This window comes from Natrix helvetica (genome assembly GCF_964273705.1).
Source record: "Natrix helvetica genome assembly, chromosome: 5".
Lineage (NCBI taxonomy): Eukaryota > Metazoa > Chordata > Lepidosauria > Squamata > Natricidae > Natrix > Natrix helvetica.
The window spans coordinates 131,522,085-131,541,071 of record NC_138551.1 but is presented as its reverse complement, the minus strand read 5'-3'; the positions used below and the strand labels follow the sequence as shown (position 1 = coordinate 131,541,071).

The 18,987-nt window shown below is 44.3% G+C and overlaps 1 protein-coding gene across 1 annotated transcript in view; it reads left to right on the top strand.

The window, feature by feature from the left end:
* Positions 1-7,316: 7,316 nt before the first annotated feature.
* The window catches only part of LOC309393755 (vomeronasal type-2 receptor 26-like), a gene marked incomplete at both ends in the record, with an annotated part of 50,160 nt that continues 38,489 nt past the window's right edge, over positions 7,317-18,987 (top strand). Inside the window, one exon of the mRNA XM_081956250.1 lies at positions 7,317-7,395. Within this exon, the coding sequence (XP_081812376.1) occupies positions 7,317-7,395 (79 nt within the window). The remainder of the gene's footprint in view (positions 7,396-18,987) is intronic.

Sequence of the window (18,987 nt, the reverse complement as noted above, 5' to 3'; positions counted from 1 at the left end):
GCAATAGAGAGCATAAGTAAAATCCAGTAGAAAAATATATAACTTTTATCAGTAGGACTTAACAAGATCTCCTATCCCATATAATGTGGCGTTTCACGCTGCCAGCGGGCTCCCCATGTCCGGGACAGAGAGAAGACACAGACAAAGCGTTTTCTCGGGATGAGAGAGCCCCAAGCTAGCTCGAGACAGAGTCTTTTATTAGGGATACTTGGGGTGGGTAAGCATAGATCAGAAGGTGTGCATGTGGTACAGGTTGACCATTCATATTATGACAGCAGCTAGCGGATATACATATATGGTTGTCACATTGCAATGCAGCTGAGGTTACATATGTATGCAAGCGTTTTGTTTCCATGTCAGCTTATTTGCCCTGACAGTTTGCGGTTTGGCATTCTCAGTTTCCTATAAACAATAGCAGGTGCAAACATATCTCTATAACGATCTTTTTGCTCAGAATTTGCTTGCACAGGGTCCAACTTATGTGAGTCTTCCTGTACGTGCAGAAGTTTAAGATCACAATGGTTGCAGCAATATAAGAACAAACGGATGGCAGCTACAATATGAATCTTCCATTAAGATTTCATTTGTACTTTTTCTCATATCATTTCTTTTTTTTAATCAATTTTTTATTTTATTCAAAACCTCCAAAAAATGTTTAAAAATTTATAATTAAGCCCCAAAGCTAAATAAAACTACATTAAAAAATACATAAAAAGAAAAAAAGAAAAGAACCACTTCTGGAGAGGAAACCAGGAGCTGAGGGGGAAAAACCCCTGCTGAGACTGGATGACATCTTGGGGAGACTCTGAAAAACACTTTTCTTCCAGTTGTTCAGCAGCTGCTGGCCTGGATGTTCAGCCATCATCCCTGAGTCCTGCAGGTCATTTCCCACCAAATGGCCAGGAATTTGAACCCCTGGCACAGTCCTTCTTGACCTGGGCAACTAGAGAGCCAATCTGGGCTTCTGTCATGTGTGTTTTCTTCTATTGTTTATGGGAGAGACACTCTTTGTCCAATTCCCCTCTTTGTCCAATTCACCCCCCTGGAGTCCTGTCCAGTATGGTTGAACCTCAAATGTAGCCCTCATCTTCCTTGGAGCACAGAAGTCCCGCAACCACATAAAGGTCCTGCTTCACGGGGGGATTGTGCTTCTTCACACAGCCAGCCAGATGTTTGGACTGGATGTCAGCTCTTGCAAGGAAATCAGCTTTTGGCAATTGACCAATGGTGATATTTTCAATGCTGATGGGGTTCAAATAAGGCTCCAGGTGTTTTGGGATTTCACCCATGGCAGCTATTCATCCTGGGATAAAAGAAGCACCAATTTAATATTTGAATAAAAAAGTAATAAGTTAGCAAGAAACAATAAATAAAACTTAGCAATCAAATTAATATTTAAAACTACCAGGCTCCCACTTCTTCTTCCTTTTTAGCTTCCAAGGCCAGCCATCCACACCCAAAAACCCAAAGCAGGAAATGCAAAGCAACCAAGGACCCCAGGTGACCTCAAGAGACCCCAAATCCTCTCCCTTCAGCTAGGACTCTTCTTTTGGACAAGTCCTCCAGCCACTCACTTCCTGCAGCCTCCAAGTTACCAACTGACTGCAGTCACCTGGGTTTTTCTGCCTCTTGAATGGAATCCATCTAAGAATTACATAACAATAATATCATAAACGGAAAAACCTGACAACCAAATTCCTCCAAACACTTATCAAACATCACATTGTTGTGCAAGGTAGAACATCTGACATCCTTCGCTCATCAATTAAGGTGATGTTGGGGTAGATGGTTTCGGTGGGGCGGGGGAGAAACGGTGCCCGGATCCCTCCCCCCTGATATGAAAAGATCTCCTGGCTTTCTTCCCCTCCAACCCCCAACCCCTCTTCCCCGTTAACCCCTTCCCGGTCTTTGTCTGATCCAGCCCTCTCAGGGCGGCGCCCCTTCTTCCTGGCAGCTGCCTGCTGAGAAGCCCCTGGAGGGGCATCCGAGGGGCGCTGCCCCCTAAGGAGAGAAAAGCCCCCTTTCTGCCTCTGCTTTTCCCAGCGGCAGTTGCGCTGAAGCCCCCGGGGCCCCCAGCCCGATCTTTTGTTTCTTGGGAAGGTGCAGGTGGGGGCAGAGATTGAAACAGCTCGACCCGCCTTCACTCCCCCAACTCTAGGCAGCCACACCTGGGGAAGGAGGGGTTCCGTCTGACTTGGGGGAGAGATGAAAAGGACAGGAGACCTGATCCAGGTGGGCCAAAACTTCCCTTTTCTTCGGGTTGAGGTGGAGCCCTTCCTCCCCTCCAGACCTTCCCAGCCTCCAAGCACCGTGGAGGCACCTGAGTGGCCCTGACTGACTGAGCGACCAGAGTCCCTTGGGGCTTCTTTTTAACACCAGCGGCAGATGAAACCTTTGGGTGAGGCTAACAAAAAAGAAGTAGGAAGACCCCAATGGCGGAGACTCCTCACACAGCCCTCCATTCCCAGGCCTGGTCGGTCAGGCGAGGCCACTCAGGCGACCACCCTGTGTCCGGAGGTTGGGAGGGTCCGGATGGAGAGGAAGCAGCTCCCTATCGCTTTCAACACGAGGGAGAGGAAGGGGCCGGAAGACTTGTGGGACCCCCTCTCTCTCTGAGGGTCCCTGTCCATCACACCAAAGGGGGGGGGGCTGCCTCCAGGTCTCTACTTCCAATATTGTCCTAGGTGAGATCCAGCCCCCTCCCCTTTCCACAGCAGCCCCGCCTCCCCCCATTATTCCCCCATGGGTTCAGCAGCCCCCTCCCCAATTCTTTAGAGGTCTCTGCCCTTCTCAATGCTGTTTGTGATCTGAAGGGGAAGAAGAAGAATAGTAGGAGAAAGGGAAGGGAAGAAGGAAGGAGAAGGAGAGGAGGAAGGAAGTAGAGAAGGGAGGGAGAAAAGAAAGAGAAAACAAGGTGCTGTTACAACAGGAGGAAGGGATGGTAAATAAAGAGACCCAAATTGTATAATATAACCTATTAAATGAAATAATAAATGTATAAGAATGATAAACGTAAAGAAGAATAACGATCATGTGAATGTATACTTAAAATGCTATGTAAGAGAATAAAAAAATAAAAAATTCTTTGATTTAAAAAATGCTGTTTTTTCGGTCTGGGTGAGCTTATTAAAAGAAATCGTGTTTTTTTAGAGGTGAAGGTGGAAGTTGAGGAAATGGGGGGGGGGTTAATTGGCGGTGGAGCGCAGCGTGTCCTCCGTGGGTGGGAGGTTGAAGGGGCGGCGAGAGGCGAAGGTTGCGTGCCACGGCTCCTCTACAAGGAGCGGCCAGGGGGTTCTTGCAGCGCGGGGCAATGGCTTCAGGGTCGGGGGAGGGGGGCACGTGGCTGGTGCGGGGTTATTGCCGCTTGTTACTGCTGCCAGGGTGTGAGGGGGCAGGGAGGCGCAGCGGCAGAAGGAGCGTTGGGTGCTAGAGGCACAAGCGGGCGTGGTGGCGGTGCGCGGTGTTTCTTAGGCAATGGGCAGTGATTGTGTGTTTGGGCTGGAAATTGGGCATAGGAGGGAGGTCGGTTGTAGGATGTTGTTTTCGTGAGTGCGCGTTGTGTGTGGGCGAAGGAGAGCAATTGAGGAGGGGGCTTAATGCGGGGAGAAAACGAGAGAGAAGGCGAGAGCAGAGGGAGAGGATCGGGCAAAGCGCCTCAGAAAGGCAGCAGAGGAGCCGCAAGAGAAGCGAGTTCAAGGGGCCAAAGAACCGCCATTCTCCCGCAGCGTCTCCGCGGCTCAGCAGGGATGCGGAAAGTCTCACCTGGAGGGGCGACTAGGGCGAGCGCTGCGGAAAAGCCAGCTGGCCATGAGCAGGGGGGTCTTTTCCTGCCTCTTTCTTCCCCCAAAGGAAAGCGGCGCTCTCTGCATTCTCCCCGCTTTCTCAGACTCCCAGCCCCTCCTTTCCCTTCGCCCAGCCCAACAGTCCCAAAACTCTGAGCGCTCAGAAGCCTCTCGCTGCCCTGTTCTCTTCTGTCGCTGCTATCCCGCCAAAGGACTCCGGTCCCAGCCCCCTTTGGACTTCGGCCAAGCAGCCGGGAGGAGCTGAAGGGCCACTCTGCGATATGGCAGAATTCCCCTTTGTGGATGGCCACTCAAACGTCGTCACAGGAGCCTCTTCCTTCCCCCTATCAAACTTCTCCAACTGGCCTTTCCTCTGGATCCCTTTCTCTCCAGCTGTGGCTGGGACCTCCGTCTTCCTGGGGCTGATCGATGCTCCCGGGGATTTTGGGTTGGTTATTCAGACAAGATTGGCTGGATGGGTTTTGCTCTGCTGTGTAAGAGCTGCGTAATAAGAGGACGTCACAAATAAGCTCCTCCAGGCACTTGGTGGCAGCTGATCAGGGAGGAAAACTCCGTGGAAGGGAAAGAAGAGACAGAGGCAGAGAAGAGAAGAGAGAAAGAGAAGCAGGGAGGGGGAGGGAGAAGGAGAGAGAGGGAGAAAGAGAGCTGCATGGGGTCCCTTCTGAAGAGGCCTTCTGATTGGTTTGCTCTCTGAAGTTGTGAGTGGCTCAGTCCGATTCTTGTTCAGTTATTTGTAGTTACAAAATAATCCAAAGGGAAAGAAAGGTGAAGGGGTTTCTTTCAGTTCCCTTTCCCCCTCCTCTTTCTCTTCTTCTTTCAACTCCCTTTCTGCTTCCCCTCCCATTCCTGTTTTTGTTTACATTTTATTCTGCTTCCCTTTCCCTTCCTATTCCATTACCCTTTCCCTTCCCCTTTTCCCTTCCCCTTCTTCCAATTTCCTTCCTCCTTCCATTCAGCTCTCACAGAGTTCATGCAAATTCCTCATTCATTAGGATAACCTGGATTATCTCCTTGGACAGCAGATCACACAGAAAAGACACTTCATTTAACAGATTAATATCCATCATTGGACAGTTATAAAAATAAGTATCGGAGATATAAAAAAGGAGAAGCGAGACATACACACACACACACAGGGCTCCATGACCATTTCTTACATTATTATTATTCCATGACTCCCATTCAGATGATTCACCCCCACCCCCACCGCTGTGCCCGGAGGCTGGGAGAATTCAGACGGAGAGAACCCAGCTCTGCGTCTCCTGGAAGGCTGGGAAGAGGCGGGGAGCGGGAGACTTGGGAGTTGCCACGGAGGCTCCCCACAAAGGACCCTGAGATGGAGGAGTCCCCCTGGGGACGGCCAGCAGTGCTCTGGCTGAATGAGGGGAGGGGGGGCGAGTGGGAGCAGTTCTGGTGGGTGAGTTTGGGGACTGTCGGGCAGAGCGAAGGGAAAGGAGGAGCTGGGGCTTTGGCAGCATGGAGCAAAGGAGAGAATCTTTTTCTCTGGGTGAAAGAGAGAGGGGGAAACTCCGTTGCTTTTCCGCAGCGCTCGCCCTGGTCGCCCGTCCAGGCGCTGCCAGCCGAGACATTGAAGCCACTCTGGAGAACGGCAGTTCTTTGGCCCCTTTAACTCGCTTCTCTTGTGGCCCCCCTGCCGCCTTTCTTTGGCACTTTGCCCGCTCCTCATCTGAATCTTTTTTATATGGTGTCACGTTCAGTACTTGAACAGCAAATTCCTCTGAATGACTTTCACAGAGTTCTTTGAGCAAAATTTATTGAGCTGAAAGGAAGGGAGCTACAAGAATTCCAGTCATTCAACTATTCCCCATTTTGAAACATATTTTTCCTTGACTCCTGCATACTATCTAAATGGAAAGAATATCTCATTTCAAATTAAAAAAAAAACTTTAATCATTCTTCCACTATTATAATGGTGTTATATCTCATTTTTTTACTTTTATTCTGGCTGTAAGCTGCTCCTTTGTGTTCAGGTCTGGTCTCAGAAGGATAATGTAGCACTTGGGGATGAAGATGCATCCCATCACACCAGCACTGGAGGCCAGGATGGAGAAGATCTGAACAGCCACCATGTATTTCCCTTTGGTGCTCAGGTAGGTGGGCACAAAAGTCACCCAGACGCTGCAGAAGACCAGCATGCTGAAGGTGATCAGCTTGGCTTCGTTGAAGGCCCCAGGCAGATTCCTGGCCAGGAAAGCCACCGTGAAGCAGATGGCAGCCAGGAAGCCCATGTAGCTGAGGGTGACGTAGAACATGACAACGGCCCCTTCGTTGCATTGCAGGATGATCTCTCCAGGCTGGGAGTGGAGGTCAGAGTCAGGGAAGGGGGGAGAAACTCCCAGCCAGATGGAGCAGATGATAACTTGGAGAGCAGAACAAGACAGGATGATGGAGTTGGCCAAGCTCTTCCCCAAACATCTCTTCACTCGGTTTCCTGGTTTTGTGGCCAGGAAAGCCAGCACTACTGTGATGGTTTTGGCCAAGAGAGAAGAAATGGCAACTGAGAAGATGATGATGAAAACCATTTGTCGGAGAAGGCAGGTGGCTTTCCTTGGTTGACCAATGAAGAGAGAAGAAGACAAGAAGCAAAGCAGGAGGGAGACCAGGAGGATGTAGGAGAGGTCCCGGTTGTTGGCTTTGACAAGAGGAGTTTCTCGGTATTTAGTGAAGATGATTAAAACAAGGCCTGTGGTTAGGAACAAGAGTAGGGCAAAAGAGACCAGGATGATGCCCAGAAATTCTTCATAAGACAGGAAGGTTATAACTTTGGGGATACATTGGACTCTGGCCTCATTTGGATATTTATCATTCGAACACTCGGTGCATTTTTCCATATCTGAGAAAAGGCAAAAAACAATATTTCTTTAACATTCTGCCCTTTAAATATATAAAAATATATAGCTAAATCTATGAAGTTGAAGTAGGATGATAGTTATTTCCTAACTAATGTGCAGAATCTTCATAGGAACCAGTGGTGGATTTCAAGCGGTATGCCCCAGTACAGGCATACTGGTGCCTGCCGGGAGCACCGGGTACCGTTCTGGTATGGTGCTCCGGAGGGCCTACCCGCCCACCCGCTCACCCTCCTTACCTGTATTTGAGCTCTTTGGCACTTCCGTGCATGCGCACGGAGCATACAGTGCCTGCGCAACAGTCTGCCGAGCAGTCAGAGCGTCGCAGAGTTGTCACAGAGCATCGTAGGAGGTAAGGATGCATGTGTGTGCATCTGCACGCATTCATGTGGTAGATGCCGGGCCCTGTTGCACCATACTGGTTGCACTGGGATCCGGAACCCACCACTGATAGGAACCTATATTATTAGAGGTAAATAATGAATCAGATTATCCTTCTAGGCAAACATCCTGAGTCCTGCCTCCCACATGGCACTTCTTAATATGATGGATTTTAGGATACCATCCTTTGAAATCTAGTTGGCTGGGAGAAAAAGATTTTCCTGCAAATAATCCAGAATGGCTACTGAAATGGAAAGGTAAGATGGATGTAACAAGTGGCACTCATAACAATCCACACAGTCTCATTGTGGACCAGCAACACCTTCTCAGTGACCCTCAAGGTACTGTAGATTCATGTAGAACCCATTGCAAGAAGCCTTTCAGGAGGTGGACTTGAGACCATTCATCAAGTTTCTAAGATGTTCCTAGAAAGTTGAGTTTAGGAGGATTCATACACACACACACACACACACACACACACACACACACACACACACACGAAGAAATATTTTCTCTGCTATTAGTAAAGCTTGTCCAGTTTGCTACTCCCTCCTCCCATCTCTTCCCAGACCCTCCTTTAAAGACTTTTTGCTTTTCTTCCCTTTAGATAAGAAATTATGCAAGTTGAAAATAGCTTCAATCTGTCCTTCAAGTTGCACTTTTATGAAAATGCCCTGGAGGGATCCAGTTCCACAAATCCTTTTTCTCAGCGTGACCCACCTTCCTGAGTGGAGATGGTCCCCTTTGGACAAGGAATGCAGTCATAGCAGCAAACTGGCTCTCCTTCTTGAACCCTCTTGACAAATCCAGGATGACAATTTTCCACACATTTGGACTGAGGCAGGGACTAAGCAGAGAAAGAAGGAATTGCCAAAGAAAATGCGTTAGGACTCTCCACCCATGGAAAATGGAGTAGTCCATGAACATTAACCAATAGTCTCTAGGCTTCTCTGAGGTAAATATGAAATCTCTGACTCCTTCCAAACAGATATAGAAGATATAATTACTGGCAGATTCTTCATTTAGTTCCTTTCTCCCTTTTGCTTCTGGAATATAACATTGCAATAAAGGATTTTTCTACTTACTAAAATCTGGAGGGATGGAACTGAGAGAAGATTTAAGAACTCAGGGACAACCAAGGGGTTCCTTCTCATATCCTTATAAACAAACATACATCCTTCCCAGGGGTGGGTTCCTGCCAGTTCTAACCTCTTCTATAGAAGAGGTTCCACAAATCTACAGTGCCATTTAGAACCGCTTCCAGCTCCCTCCCCCTGCCCATCCGCCCATCATCAAGATGAAGAGCGAGAGGAGGAATTCTGGGAGTTGAAGTTCACAAGTCTTAAAGCTGTCAAGTTTGAACACCCCTTGGGGTTTTTTTCTAAAGGGTTAGGGGTGCAAGGGTCTTATAACTTGACAGCTTTAAGACTTACGTGCTTCAAATGCCAGAGTTTCTGAGCCAACATTTTGGTTGCTAAGCAAGAGCGTTGTTAAGTGAGTTTCACCACATTTTACAAGTTGGCTACGCCCACCCAGTCATATGGCTGACAAGCCACTCCCACCCAGTCACATGGTTGGCAAGCCACTCCCACCCAGTCACATGGTTGGCAAGCCACTCCCACAAAGTAGGCCACACCTACAGAAGAGGTTCTAAAAAAATTTGAAACCCATCACTGATCCCTCCCTTCTTCATGGATCCTTCAAGCAGTCTAAGAAAACAATCCGGTTGCTATTCCCCAGATTCAATTCTCAGTGATGGTTCAGCCACCCTGGGGACTATAGGCTTTGTCCACTTCAAATAGGACCTCAGGCTTTGGAAAACAGAAAAAAGACACCAACATTTATCTCACCTTGTTGAGCAACTTTAGCCGTGAAAGGGCATCTTGTCTGATAATAATTCTCTGTCGTTGAAAATATCCTAGAATCTCTTGCCTGAGATCCTCCTTGGGGAGAATCAACCGACTGTCAATGCTCAGATCTGCTTTTATTTCTCCATTTTGGTCCAAGTACATTTTTCTATCAGAAATATTGAGAAATTCATTCTTCTCCAGAAAGGGGTGAAACTGGGATTGAAATCCAAGAATTTGAAAAGCACAAAACTTCATTTCTTATCACAAATTTGATTTTTTTTTCTTCTACATTTATCTAATTTGTAAGTTTGCTTAATTAGGGGAAAAGATATTGCCACTATCTTCATAGGTGAACAAAAAAGATTTAAAAATTGTCAATCATATACTGTATATATTGAGAAAATATAATAGACGCAATTGGTCTATTATTGGTAACATTGTAGAGCAGGTGACAAACAAATTAAAAAAGAGAAGAAAGAGATTTTTAAAATCCTTGCAAGCAACAATTTGATGACCAGAAAGGATGGATTTGTCAAGAACAAAGTTGCCAGGCTAATCTTCTCCCTGGTAATCCAGATGGAAAACACAACCAGATGTGCTAATTCTACTTTATTGTAATCCTACAGTAACAGAATTTTGTAAGTTTGAAAGTGCAAATCTCCCACCAACTCTTTTCGTATTCTGAAAAGTGAGGGAGGGTCCTTTCTGAGTTTTAGTTTCTGCCCTTTTATGCAGCTGCAGGATTCCCCCCTCTTCTCTGATCCTTCCCCAGGCAGCATCTCTTCTCCCAAAAGTTTCCCTCACAAATCATTTCACTTCCTAAATACATTATGAAAATGCTGCTGATATAATTTGATCTCATAAAATAGTAAAAACAATTTTCTTTAGAAGCCTATTAAGTAAGTTATCAATTTTTCTATGTTGTCATTAATACAGTAGAGTTGATAAAACTCTGTAATACAAGATTTAATAAAAGTTTTATAGCAATTCTCAGGAAAATATAATTTGATCTGACTTAAACATTACGCAGTTTCCAGAAAAATATTTATGATTTCCTATTATTTTAATGCTTTTATTTGTAATGCTGGTCTGTGTCTGTCATAAAAATTGATTGATTGAAGGAGGAAGAGATGTTGGATCCTTTGACCACCTTGAGTTTTTTGTAAGTAAATAAGTACATGTTTAAGAAAATGATCCTAAAATCATACTTGACTGCAAATTGAAAGTGAGTCTTGGGAGAAGACAAGGAGAAGATTATGAGAGCAGCTTCTCCAACCTACAAAATCTCTCAATTGGACAAGGGAGGATACAACACTCTTCCAACAACTGAAAGAGGTTAAACAGAAACTTAAGATCTGCTCACTGTTATTCCAGAGTATAAGACAGGAGCAATTGGATGGTCCAAATCAGTTGACCTTTTGCAACACAAGAAGGTTGAGATGCTTCTCCTGCTTCTCCTCTGGATACCTTCTCCAAAAGAACTACTGTAAGATAAATGGATCCATATTGGGACCCCTTACCTGCCACGGCTGCAGCATCTTTTCACCCTCCTTCCTTCTCCTCCTTGATCTGGGAAAATATGCGGCACTCAAGGCCCGGGCCAGAGTCTTCATGAGAGTGTAATCATGGTAGTAATTTGCAGCCTTTCTCCTGTTCCATTTCCACTGGGTATCCAGTGGGGCTTTCTGGGTGCATCTTCTACGGCCTTTGACAGAAAAGACATTCTTTGAAAGAGAGCAGTGAAAATAATTATCTTGAAACTTTTCTTCCACAAAGAAATAAGGTTCAAAGGCAGAATCTTTTGGCCTTTCTTTCAACAGATAACTGAAGATCCAAATACTATGGATATATTTGAAAAGTCTGGGCTTGCTTATTTCATACCCTATAAAATTTGTGAGGATCCAGACTTTCCCTTCAATGGGTCCTGGCAAATGCATAAGTCTTAAATGGAAAGGAAGAATTCTATCCCAAAGGGAATCATATTCCATGAAGTGAACAAAGACGTTGACTTGTCTCCACTTAGAGAGGGAATCCCTGAGGGCTGCTGTATGTCCAGTTGTTGAGAATAGTTGTGATATAACCACACAAATTCCATTCCTGACAAGCACAGGAGTGAAAGTCCTCATGAAATTATCTCCATTTTCTGTGTCTGAAGCAAAGAGGCCAGTCAGGGTCCATCTGAAATGGAAGAACAGTTGGACAATGGCTAGGTATTGGATCCCTTCTTTGGGGAACATCTGGTGGAAAAAAGGGAATTTACTTTTATCACTCATAGTCTCTGAAGCAATTAGAAGATTGATCTGAAAATTCAATGAAGAATGCTGTGTTATATTTGGGGTCCAATAAAATCAAAAACATTAGATTGTAATAAATCCAACCTAGTTCTCATGAATGTATTAGAATAATTTGTTAATTAGACATTGTTAAAAATATTAAAAACAGAAAATTATAGTAAAAGTAGAAAATAATAAAAAAATTAAAAAACAATAAAATATGTAAGTCATATTACTGTATCAGCCCTACAATTTATCACATAGATTAACTTGTGCAAATGCCAACTGAAGGATTCTATTCCAATAAAGGACCTATTATAATTTTTGATGATTGCTGCATCTTTTTCTGCTTCTATATCCCAGATCCTTTGTGGAGGAAACTTTTTAGCTTCTTCTCCAATTATACAAAAAACAGGGAGACCTCAGTTCCTAATTCAGTTTGTCAATTGTACAATCCAAGAAGTCTTTAATTGAAATTTTTGGAGTCTGTCAATTTCCATAGATTAAATTTTATACCAATATTTTCTGATTTTAGACAACACAGAAATTGTGTAAATTCCCAAATCAGCTCTGAGGACAGCAGCTGGAGTTCTTTTATCCATCCCAAGATCATCCTCAAAGGCTGTGATTGGGTTGGTTCTGCTGGTGGTTTCTCTCTGAAGCCCCAAACATCAGATTGATATAAGAGCATGGGGGAAACCTTGGCCTCATATACTTCAATAATTGGGGTTGAGGAAGCTGGAGAGCTATGGGGTTTTCTTTTAAGCACCACTTTCTCTCATGTCTTTGATCTAACTGAGCTAAATGAGATGAGGGAGCCAAGATTCAGTCTCAGAGAAAACAACCCCAGGTAAGGAAAGGTCTTAGTTGCTCTATTGGCTGACCATCTATGGCTATGATGTCATTTTCCAAACACCATAACTTTTGAACCTGATTTATTAATTATCTGATAATTATTATGACACAAGGATCCAAGTCTTCTTCACAGGGTATAGAATCCAATGTGTAAGTATGATACTATCACATTATCAGTGTAAATCAGTGTGTTCCAATAGGAATTTAGCATGCTAAACAAATGTACCAATTACAGTTCTTAAAACAAATAAAAGACTTGGAAGGGGCCTTGGAGGTCTTCTAGTCCAACCCCCTGCTCAAGCAGGAGATCCTATACTATTCCAGAGAAGTGGCTGTCCAGTGTCTCCTTAAAGCCTCCAGTGATGAGCACCCAAAACCTCTGAAGGCAAGATGTTCCATTCTTCACCGTTAGGAAATTTTTCTTTAGTTCTAGGTTGTTTCTCTCCTTTATTAGTTTCCATCCATTGTTTCTTGTCTTGCTTTCTTGTGTTTTGGAAAATAGGTTGACCCCCTCTTCTTTGTGGCAGTTCTTCAAATATTGGTACACTGCTATTATGTTGCCCCTAGTCCTTTTCTCTATACTAGACATACTCAATTCCTGCAATTGTTCTTCATATGTTTTAGTCTCCAGGCCCTTAATCATCTTTTCTGCACTCTTTCTAGAGTCTTTACACCTTTTTTTATAATATGGTGACCAAAACTGGATGCAGTATTCTAAGTGTGGTCTTGCCAAGGCATTATAAAGCAGGACTAATACTTCATGTGATCTTGATTCTCTCCTTCTGTTGATGCAGCCTAGGATTGCAATGGCTTTTTTGGCTGCTGCCACACATTGTTGGCTCACATTTGAAAGATTGTCCTCTAAGATTCCAAGATCCCTTTTACAGTTCCTGCTATTGAGCCAGGTTTCACCTAATCTGTACCTGTACATTTGGCTTTTCTAGCCTCAGTGTACGACTTTATTTTTCTCTACATTGAATTTCCTTTTGTTAGATAGGCCCAGGGTTCAAGTCTATCTAGATACATCTGGATCTTGAGCCTACCTTCTGGAGTATTGGCTATTCCTGCCAATTCAGTGTTGTCTTCAAATTTGATGATTTCCCAATTTCTCCGCTCATCCAAATCATTCATGAATATGTTGAAGAGTACTGGGCCTTAAATGGAATCTTGGGGTCCCCCACTGCTTGTTTCCCTCCATGTAGATGTAGTTCCTTTTGAGGACCACAAATTGAGTCCATCTGGGGGTGATGCTGTCTATCCCACATATTTGTAGCTTGCTGAGAAATAGGTTGTGGTTTACTTTGTCAAAGCCTTTCTGAAATCCAAGTATACTACATGCACTGCATTTTGCTAGCCCACTCATTTAGGAATTTTTGTCAAGAAATGAAATAATGTTTATGATCTGTTTTTGGATCCTTCATTACTCCAAGAAAGCCATTCATATGTCTAGTGAATAACAAGGGTTCAAATATGCCCCTTTCCCTATATTAAAACTAATAAAACTTTTTTTAAAAAAACATGCAACCTTCCCTTCTCCCTTGGTAAGTATCTGTCGTCCTGGATAGGAGCCCTCTTGTTACTCCATTGAGTCAAACCTCCCTCTCAAACAAGAGCTTGGAGAAAGAGCTTGGATCAGGGCCAAGAGTCTGAGCTCCATTTTAAAGGTAATCAATTTCCTCCATATTGAATAGGGCAGGCATTATTTTATATGTGAAAATGAAGATGCCAATAGAGGCCCCAACAAGTAGGGATATTTTTTGATTAGTTAAATAGATGGTAGAATGTTTTCTCCAGGGAATGTATTGCTTGCATTTCAGGCCTTTTATGATTAATCTCAACATGAACGTAATGGGGTAAAATTTTGACATTTTTGCTAATATGGAGAAAAGCAGCTCTTGAATTCCATGGAGAAGATTATTGCTCTATCTATTGCTCACCCACCACCACCCACCACTCCCTTTTCCAGATGGAGAAAAACACGCACAAACCTGTGGGACTTTGTAGGTGCCTACTAACGTTGACGCCTGGATGGAGATGTCCCTGGCCGCTACATCAAGAAAAGCCAGAAGGTTGTCCTTCCTTCCACAGCCGTAGTTGGGGACATTGGCTTCTCCAGTGGAGAGAATGTCCAGCAAGGCATCTGAAGTGCGGAAAGTGCTCCAATAGTTGGCATGGATGTTGTAGCCAAGTGTGAGATTGTGCAGGAGCTGGGAATTCTTGTTGATCGTTTGAATGTCATTAATTAATAGTAAGCCATATAAAAAATGATAATAAGTCCTATTATAAAAAATGTGTTATTATAATCAACAGCAACAACAAATACTTTTTAAAAATATATAATCCTCCAGAAGTCTACTGAGCCTTAAGCCAAAATTGATCCAAAACCAATGATCAGTTACACAAATATGGAAATAGGCTGAGGTACAGCAACTACAACTGCTTCATTTTTATTTATTTATTTATTTATTAGCGTTTATATACCGCCCCCTCTCCCGAAAGGGACTCGGGGCGGTGTACAGTCCGTATCCAAATACAACAGATTAAAACATAGAAATAGTTACATAAATACATGTATGAGAGGAGGATAAAATATACCAAACTGTACAGCTAAATAAATAAATCAATACAAAAGTTTAAGATATCAGGTTAAATTTAAAACATTATCCCTCTAAAAACCAGTACGAATTCAACCACTACTTTAAATAAAATTCATTATTCAAGTGATAAATTAAGGATTGAACTGTGAGAAGAAAATAAGCTGCAGTCCTTTCAGCCTTTTTTCAGACCCCTTTTTGGATTTGAGTCTCTTTTACAAAATCAGACAAAAGAGAAAAGCCATGGAAATCAAAATCATTCAGAAAATTAGATATATCCCCCAATATAGGAATAAATGAAAAATAAAAACAGAAAAGAAGGAGTGTGTTAGAATGGAGGGACTGCAACTCCATCACCCTGAATGACTTACGAATCATGAAAAATAAACTGAAGAGAAGGAGCCACATTGAAAAGCAACTTTATATGCCATTTTTCCTCTCCACTGATGACTATACCGATGAGATGGTCTCCTGGCCTGTAAAAGCTCTGTGGTCCTTTTCCATCATGGTGCTCCAAGCTCAGTGGGCATTTAATTCTCAACCTCCCAGAGACTGGATGAGGCACCAGCAGCATCAGAAGGAAAAGCAGGAGGTCCATAATTCATGGGGTGAATCAAAGAATCCTTTTCCTTTTTCTAAAGAAGAATCACGGTAGAAGAATTCAAAGGACTCTCACAGGGTGGAATATGATCCAGTTGCTTTCCTGATTGAAACACAGAGAAACACTCAGCTTTACCTGGAAAGGAGAGAGACGGACATTCAAGAGCACAGATTCTGCCTGTCCCAACATACCATATTTCTCTGCCCAAAGTCTCCCCTGGAGGATTCGGCCAAAGAGCAGAGCTGAAACCTTTATCATAATTCTCCCTCTCAGCAGGGATCCCTGGAGAATTCATGTAGTTCTTGGATTCAAAGTTGTTGGGAAATTCTCGGGAGGGAAATGAAAGGGAAATAATCCACATGTGATTCATAATAACAGGGGCAGATATCGAATTAAATCCGTCATCTAGAATTGAGAGGATTGGGAACTCCATGCTTGAAACTGGCCCAGGAGGGAGTACATGGCACCTGTGGCTGAAGAAACAAATAAATCTGAGATTTAATAATTTATTAAATTTTATTAATAAATAATATTTTCAATTTGTTTGCATAAAGGCAAAACCCCAAGGGGGGCAGTTAATGGCTGAGCATGTCACAGATCTGAAATAGCGGCCAGCTGAGTTGAAGCCAAAATGTACTTTATTTTGAAAGTTAATGCTCAAAGGCACTACACAAAAGGGCTGATGCAATAGTGCAGCCAGTCTCTAAGAACAAAATCAACTTTAATTAAAAACTACTTACTAGAACTTTGCATAGTTTAAAAAAATAATGAGAGAGAGAGAGAGACAGAGAGAGAGAGAGAGAGAGAGACAGACAGAGAGAGAGAGAGCGAGAGAGCGAGAGAGAGAGAGAGAAAACCAAGTGAAAAAAGATGGAGAAATCAAGGTTGCCTCTCACCCCATGTGAGGAGGGGAGGAAGGGAGGGAGGGAAGGGGAGCTCAGGACCTTCATGTTGCAGATGAAAAAGCTGATCTGCAAAATCCAACTTCCATCTTCAGAGACCCTGGAATGCAGAAACCCATATCCCATGTTCCCCCGCCACCTTTTCCCATGCAGAGGCCAGGCAAGGGGGCTCTTGCAGTGATGCCAGACAAGACTCTACCCGGCTGAGTGGGGACCCCTTCTTGGGAGAAGGAAGTTGGGAAGCCTTGTGTTAGGGAAGGGAAGCAGATCTGCAAAATCCCCCTCCAAGTTTCATCTTCTGAGTTCTGGGTAGGGGGGAGACCATATCCCATATTTCACTGCCACCCCTTCCCACACATGGGGCACTCAAGAGAAAGCAAAGCCCAGACCCATAGAGAAGGCCCAGGATGGCCAGGAAGGGGGAAGGGATCTGGGGCATTCCTGGGAAGAGACTAACTTGGTTTATGGGTCCCAGGGTTGAATGTTGGGGGGATGCAGGCTCCGGAATTTCTCCAGCCTCGCTTGGGCTCCGTGTCTTTCCAGGAGAGGCTCCTGTGGGGGAGAAGCCATGCAGGGCTAGGTCTTCCAAGGGGGATCCGGCGTTGCCCTGGAGGAAAAGGCAGCTGGCCTCACCCTGGAGGGGACCCTCCATGACTCTGAGGAAGATGGGGGTCCCCTGAGGCCCCTCCAGAATGGGCTGAAGAGGTTACCTCCATTTTGAAAGCAAGAAACAAACGTGAAGAAATCATTAGTTATGGACCAATTTTGTGTAATGCAGAAACCACGATTTCTTATGGCCATCAGAAATGAAAGATGCCACAATTAATTGGACTGCCATATAACCCTAAGACCCTGATCCTGGTTTGGGAGCCATCCTGGTTGGTTCCTGGCCCTTCAGACTCGGGCAGAGTCGCAAAACCTTCCCAGTTTCTGAGGCTCTGAGGCCCAAAATCTCCCTGGACCAGGAATGGCTTGCAGGACCTTCCAGGAGAGCATCCTTGGCTGCTTCTCTACAGCTGTAACCACTGAGCCCACTGGCTCCTCCTTGGGGAACAGAACAGCCTCCTCTGAACCTCTGTTTTTTGCATTAAATAGCCTTTGCTAACGGCATAGCCATGGCTGAGGATTATGGGATCTGAAGTCGATGCATTGGGAAGCCCTCTTGGGATTGTTCACTCGATTCAGGTGGGACAGAGATCCATAAAGAGGACTTGGAAAAAGACTCTTGAAAGCAGCAGCATCCATTCTTCCTCCCAATGCCTGGCAGGAGAGGGAGGGAGGGAGGGAGGGAGAGAGGGAGGAAGGGAGAGAGAGAGAGAGAGAGAGAGAGAAGCCAACTCAGGGAGGGTCACAGCCACCTTCCCTTCTTCAATTTGATGGGAGACACACCCAGAATTTCTGATCTGGGGAGCAACTCCAGTATCCTGAGGCCTCATTGGGAATTCTGGAAACCATAATCCAAAACTATCTGTGGGGCTGCAAGTAAGATGAGGAGAATCAAAGAATCAGGCCTGCCTCTGTTCAAATCCCAAGAAAGAAAACCCCCGACTCCATTGAGGTAGAGAAAAAGTCCTTTTACTGAGTTTAAAATGATGGCGCCCAAAGCAAGGCAAGATCCGATTCAAAAGGCGCAAAAGTGACAGGTTGAAAATTTCCTCAAATCCCTCCCTCCCCCCCAGGGACTTTTGCTGAGGGTCCAACCAACATCCAGGGTGATGTCGTGTGAGGCTCATCTTTAGGTATTCGGCCCATCTGGAGTCCCAGGACGGTTGGCCTCGACTGGGTGTCAACCACTCCACTCAGCAGCGCAGTTGTTCTTGAGACCAAACCTCCCTTTCAGTTCACAGGGGCCTTCCCCTCACCAGCCCCCTCCCCCCACCCAAATGCCAGCCCCCCTCCCCCTCATTGCTATGGCAGCCAATAGCAAGCAAGCATCAGAGGAGAATCCCATGCTGGAGATCCAGTTGGATCCTGTGATGATCGATAAATGAAGGTCCCTTGATCAGCAGCCCCGGGCTACCTCTTAGCCTCTTCACACCTATGGAAGCAGTCAGGATGTCCTTGGCCTTTCACACCTGTCTTCTCCATTTTGGCTCTCTTTCTGTAAAATACAGGATGAAAGGGTGTGATATGTTCTCTGTTGTTGTTGCTCATCTGAGGTTGTATTTACCTACTTTTAAAAAATGCTTAAAACCAGATGCTTTTTTACTATGTCTTGTAATTTGAGAAATTATATTAGGAGCTGTGGTCTCCCTATCTCTTGTATAACTAGGTGAGACAGAAATAAAAACAAAAGTCAAAAGATTGCTTCAACAAGCATCTGGAATATTGAATGTCAACTGCATAAGAAAGAAAGAGCTCAGAGTCTTGGCCTGCACATTAGACAAATAGTCTATTGGGATAGATTTGCTGTTCAATCAGAATTAAACATGTACATATAATACGGCCCTTTATTGGAACAAAACATTCACTTGACATTTGCATATGTGGGTCTGATTGTCCCAAAGGTGCTTTTTCAAGAGGCCACTGGACTTTCTAGTTTTTCTTTGAAGACATTTTGCTTCTCTTCCAGAGCTGAAGAAGCTTCTTGGATTAGAAGCGAAATTTCTTCAAAGAAAAACCAAAAAATCCAGTTGCCTCTTGAAAAAAGCATCTTTGGGACAACCATGACCTGGATGACTAAGATTGTACATAGGCATGTGGGTCTGATTACAATAAATTGGAGGAATGATACAGAAATATGTTTTTTATTCTTATTCTTTTTTATTTAATTTGTTGCTTGTATTCCATATTTAAATAGTGTTGTTAACTCTCTGTGCTTAATATTCTGTTTCTTGCTATGGAATAATTGATAATTT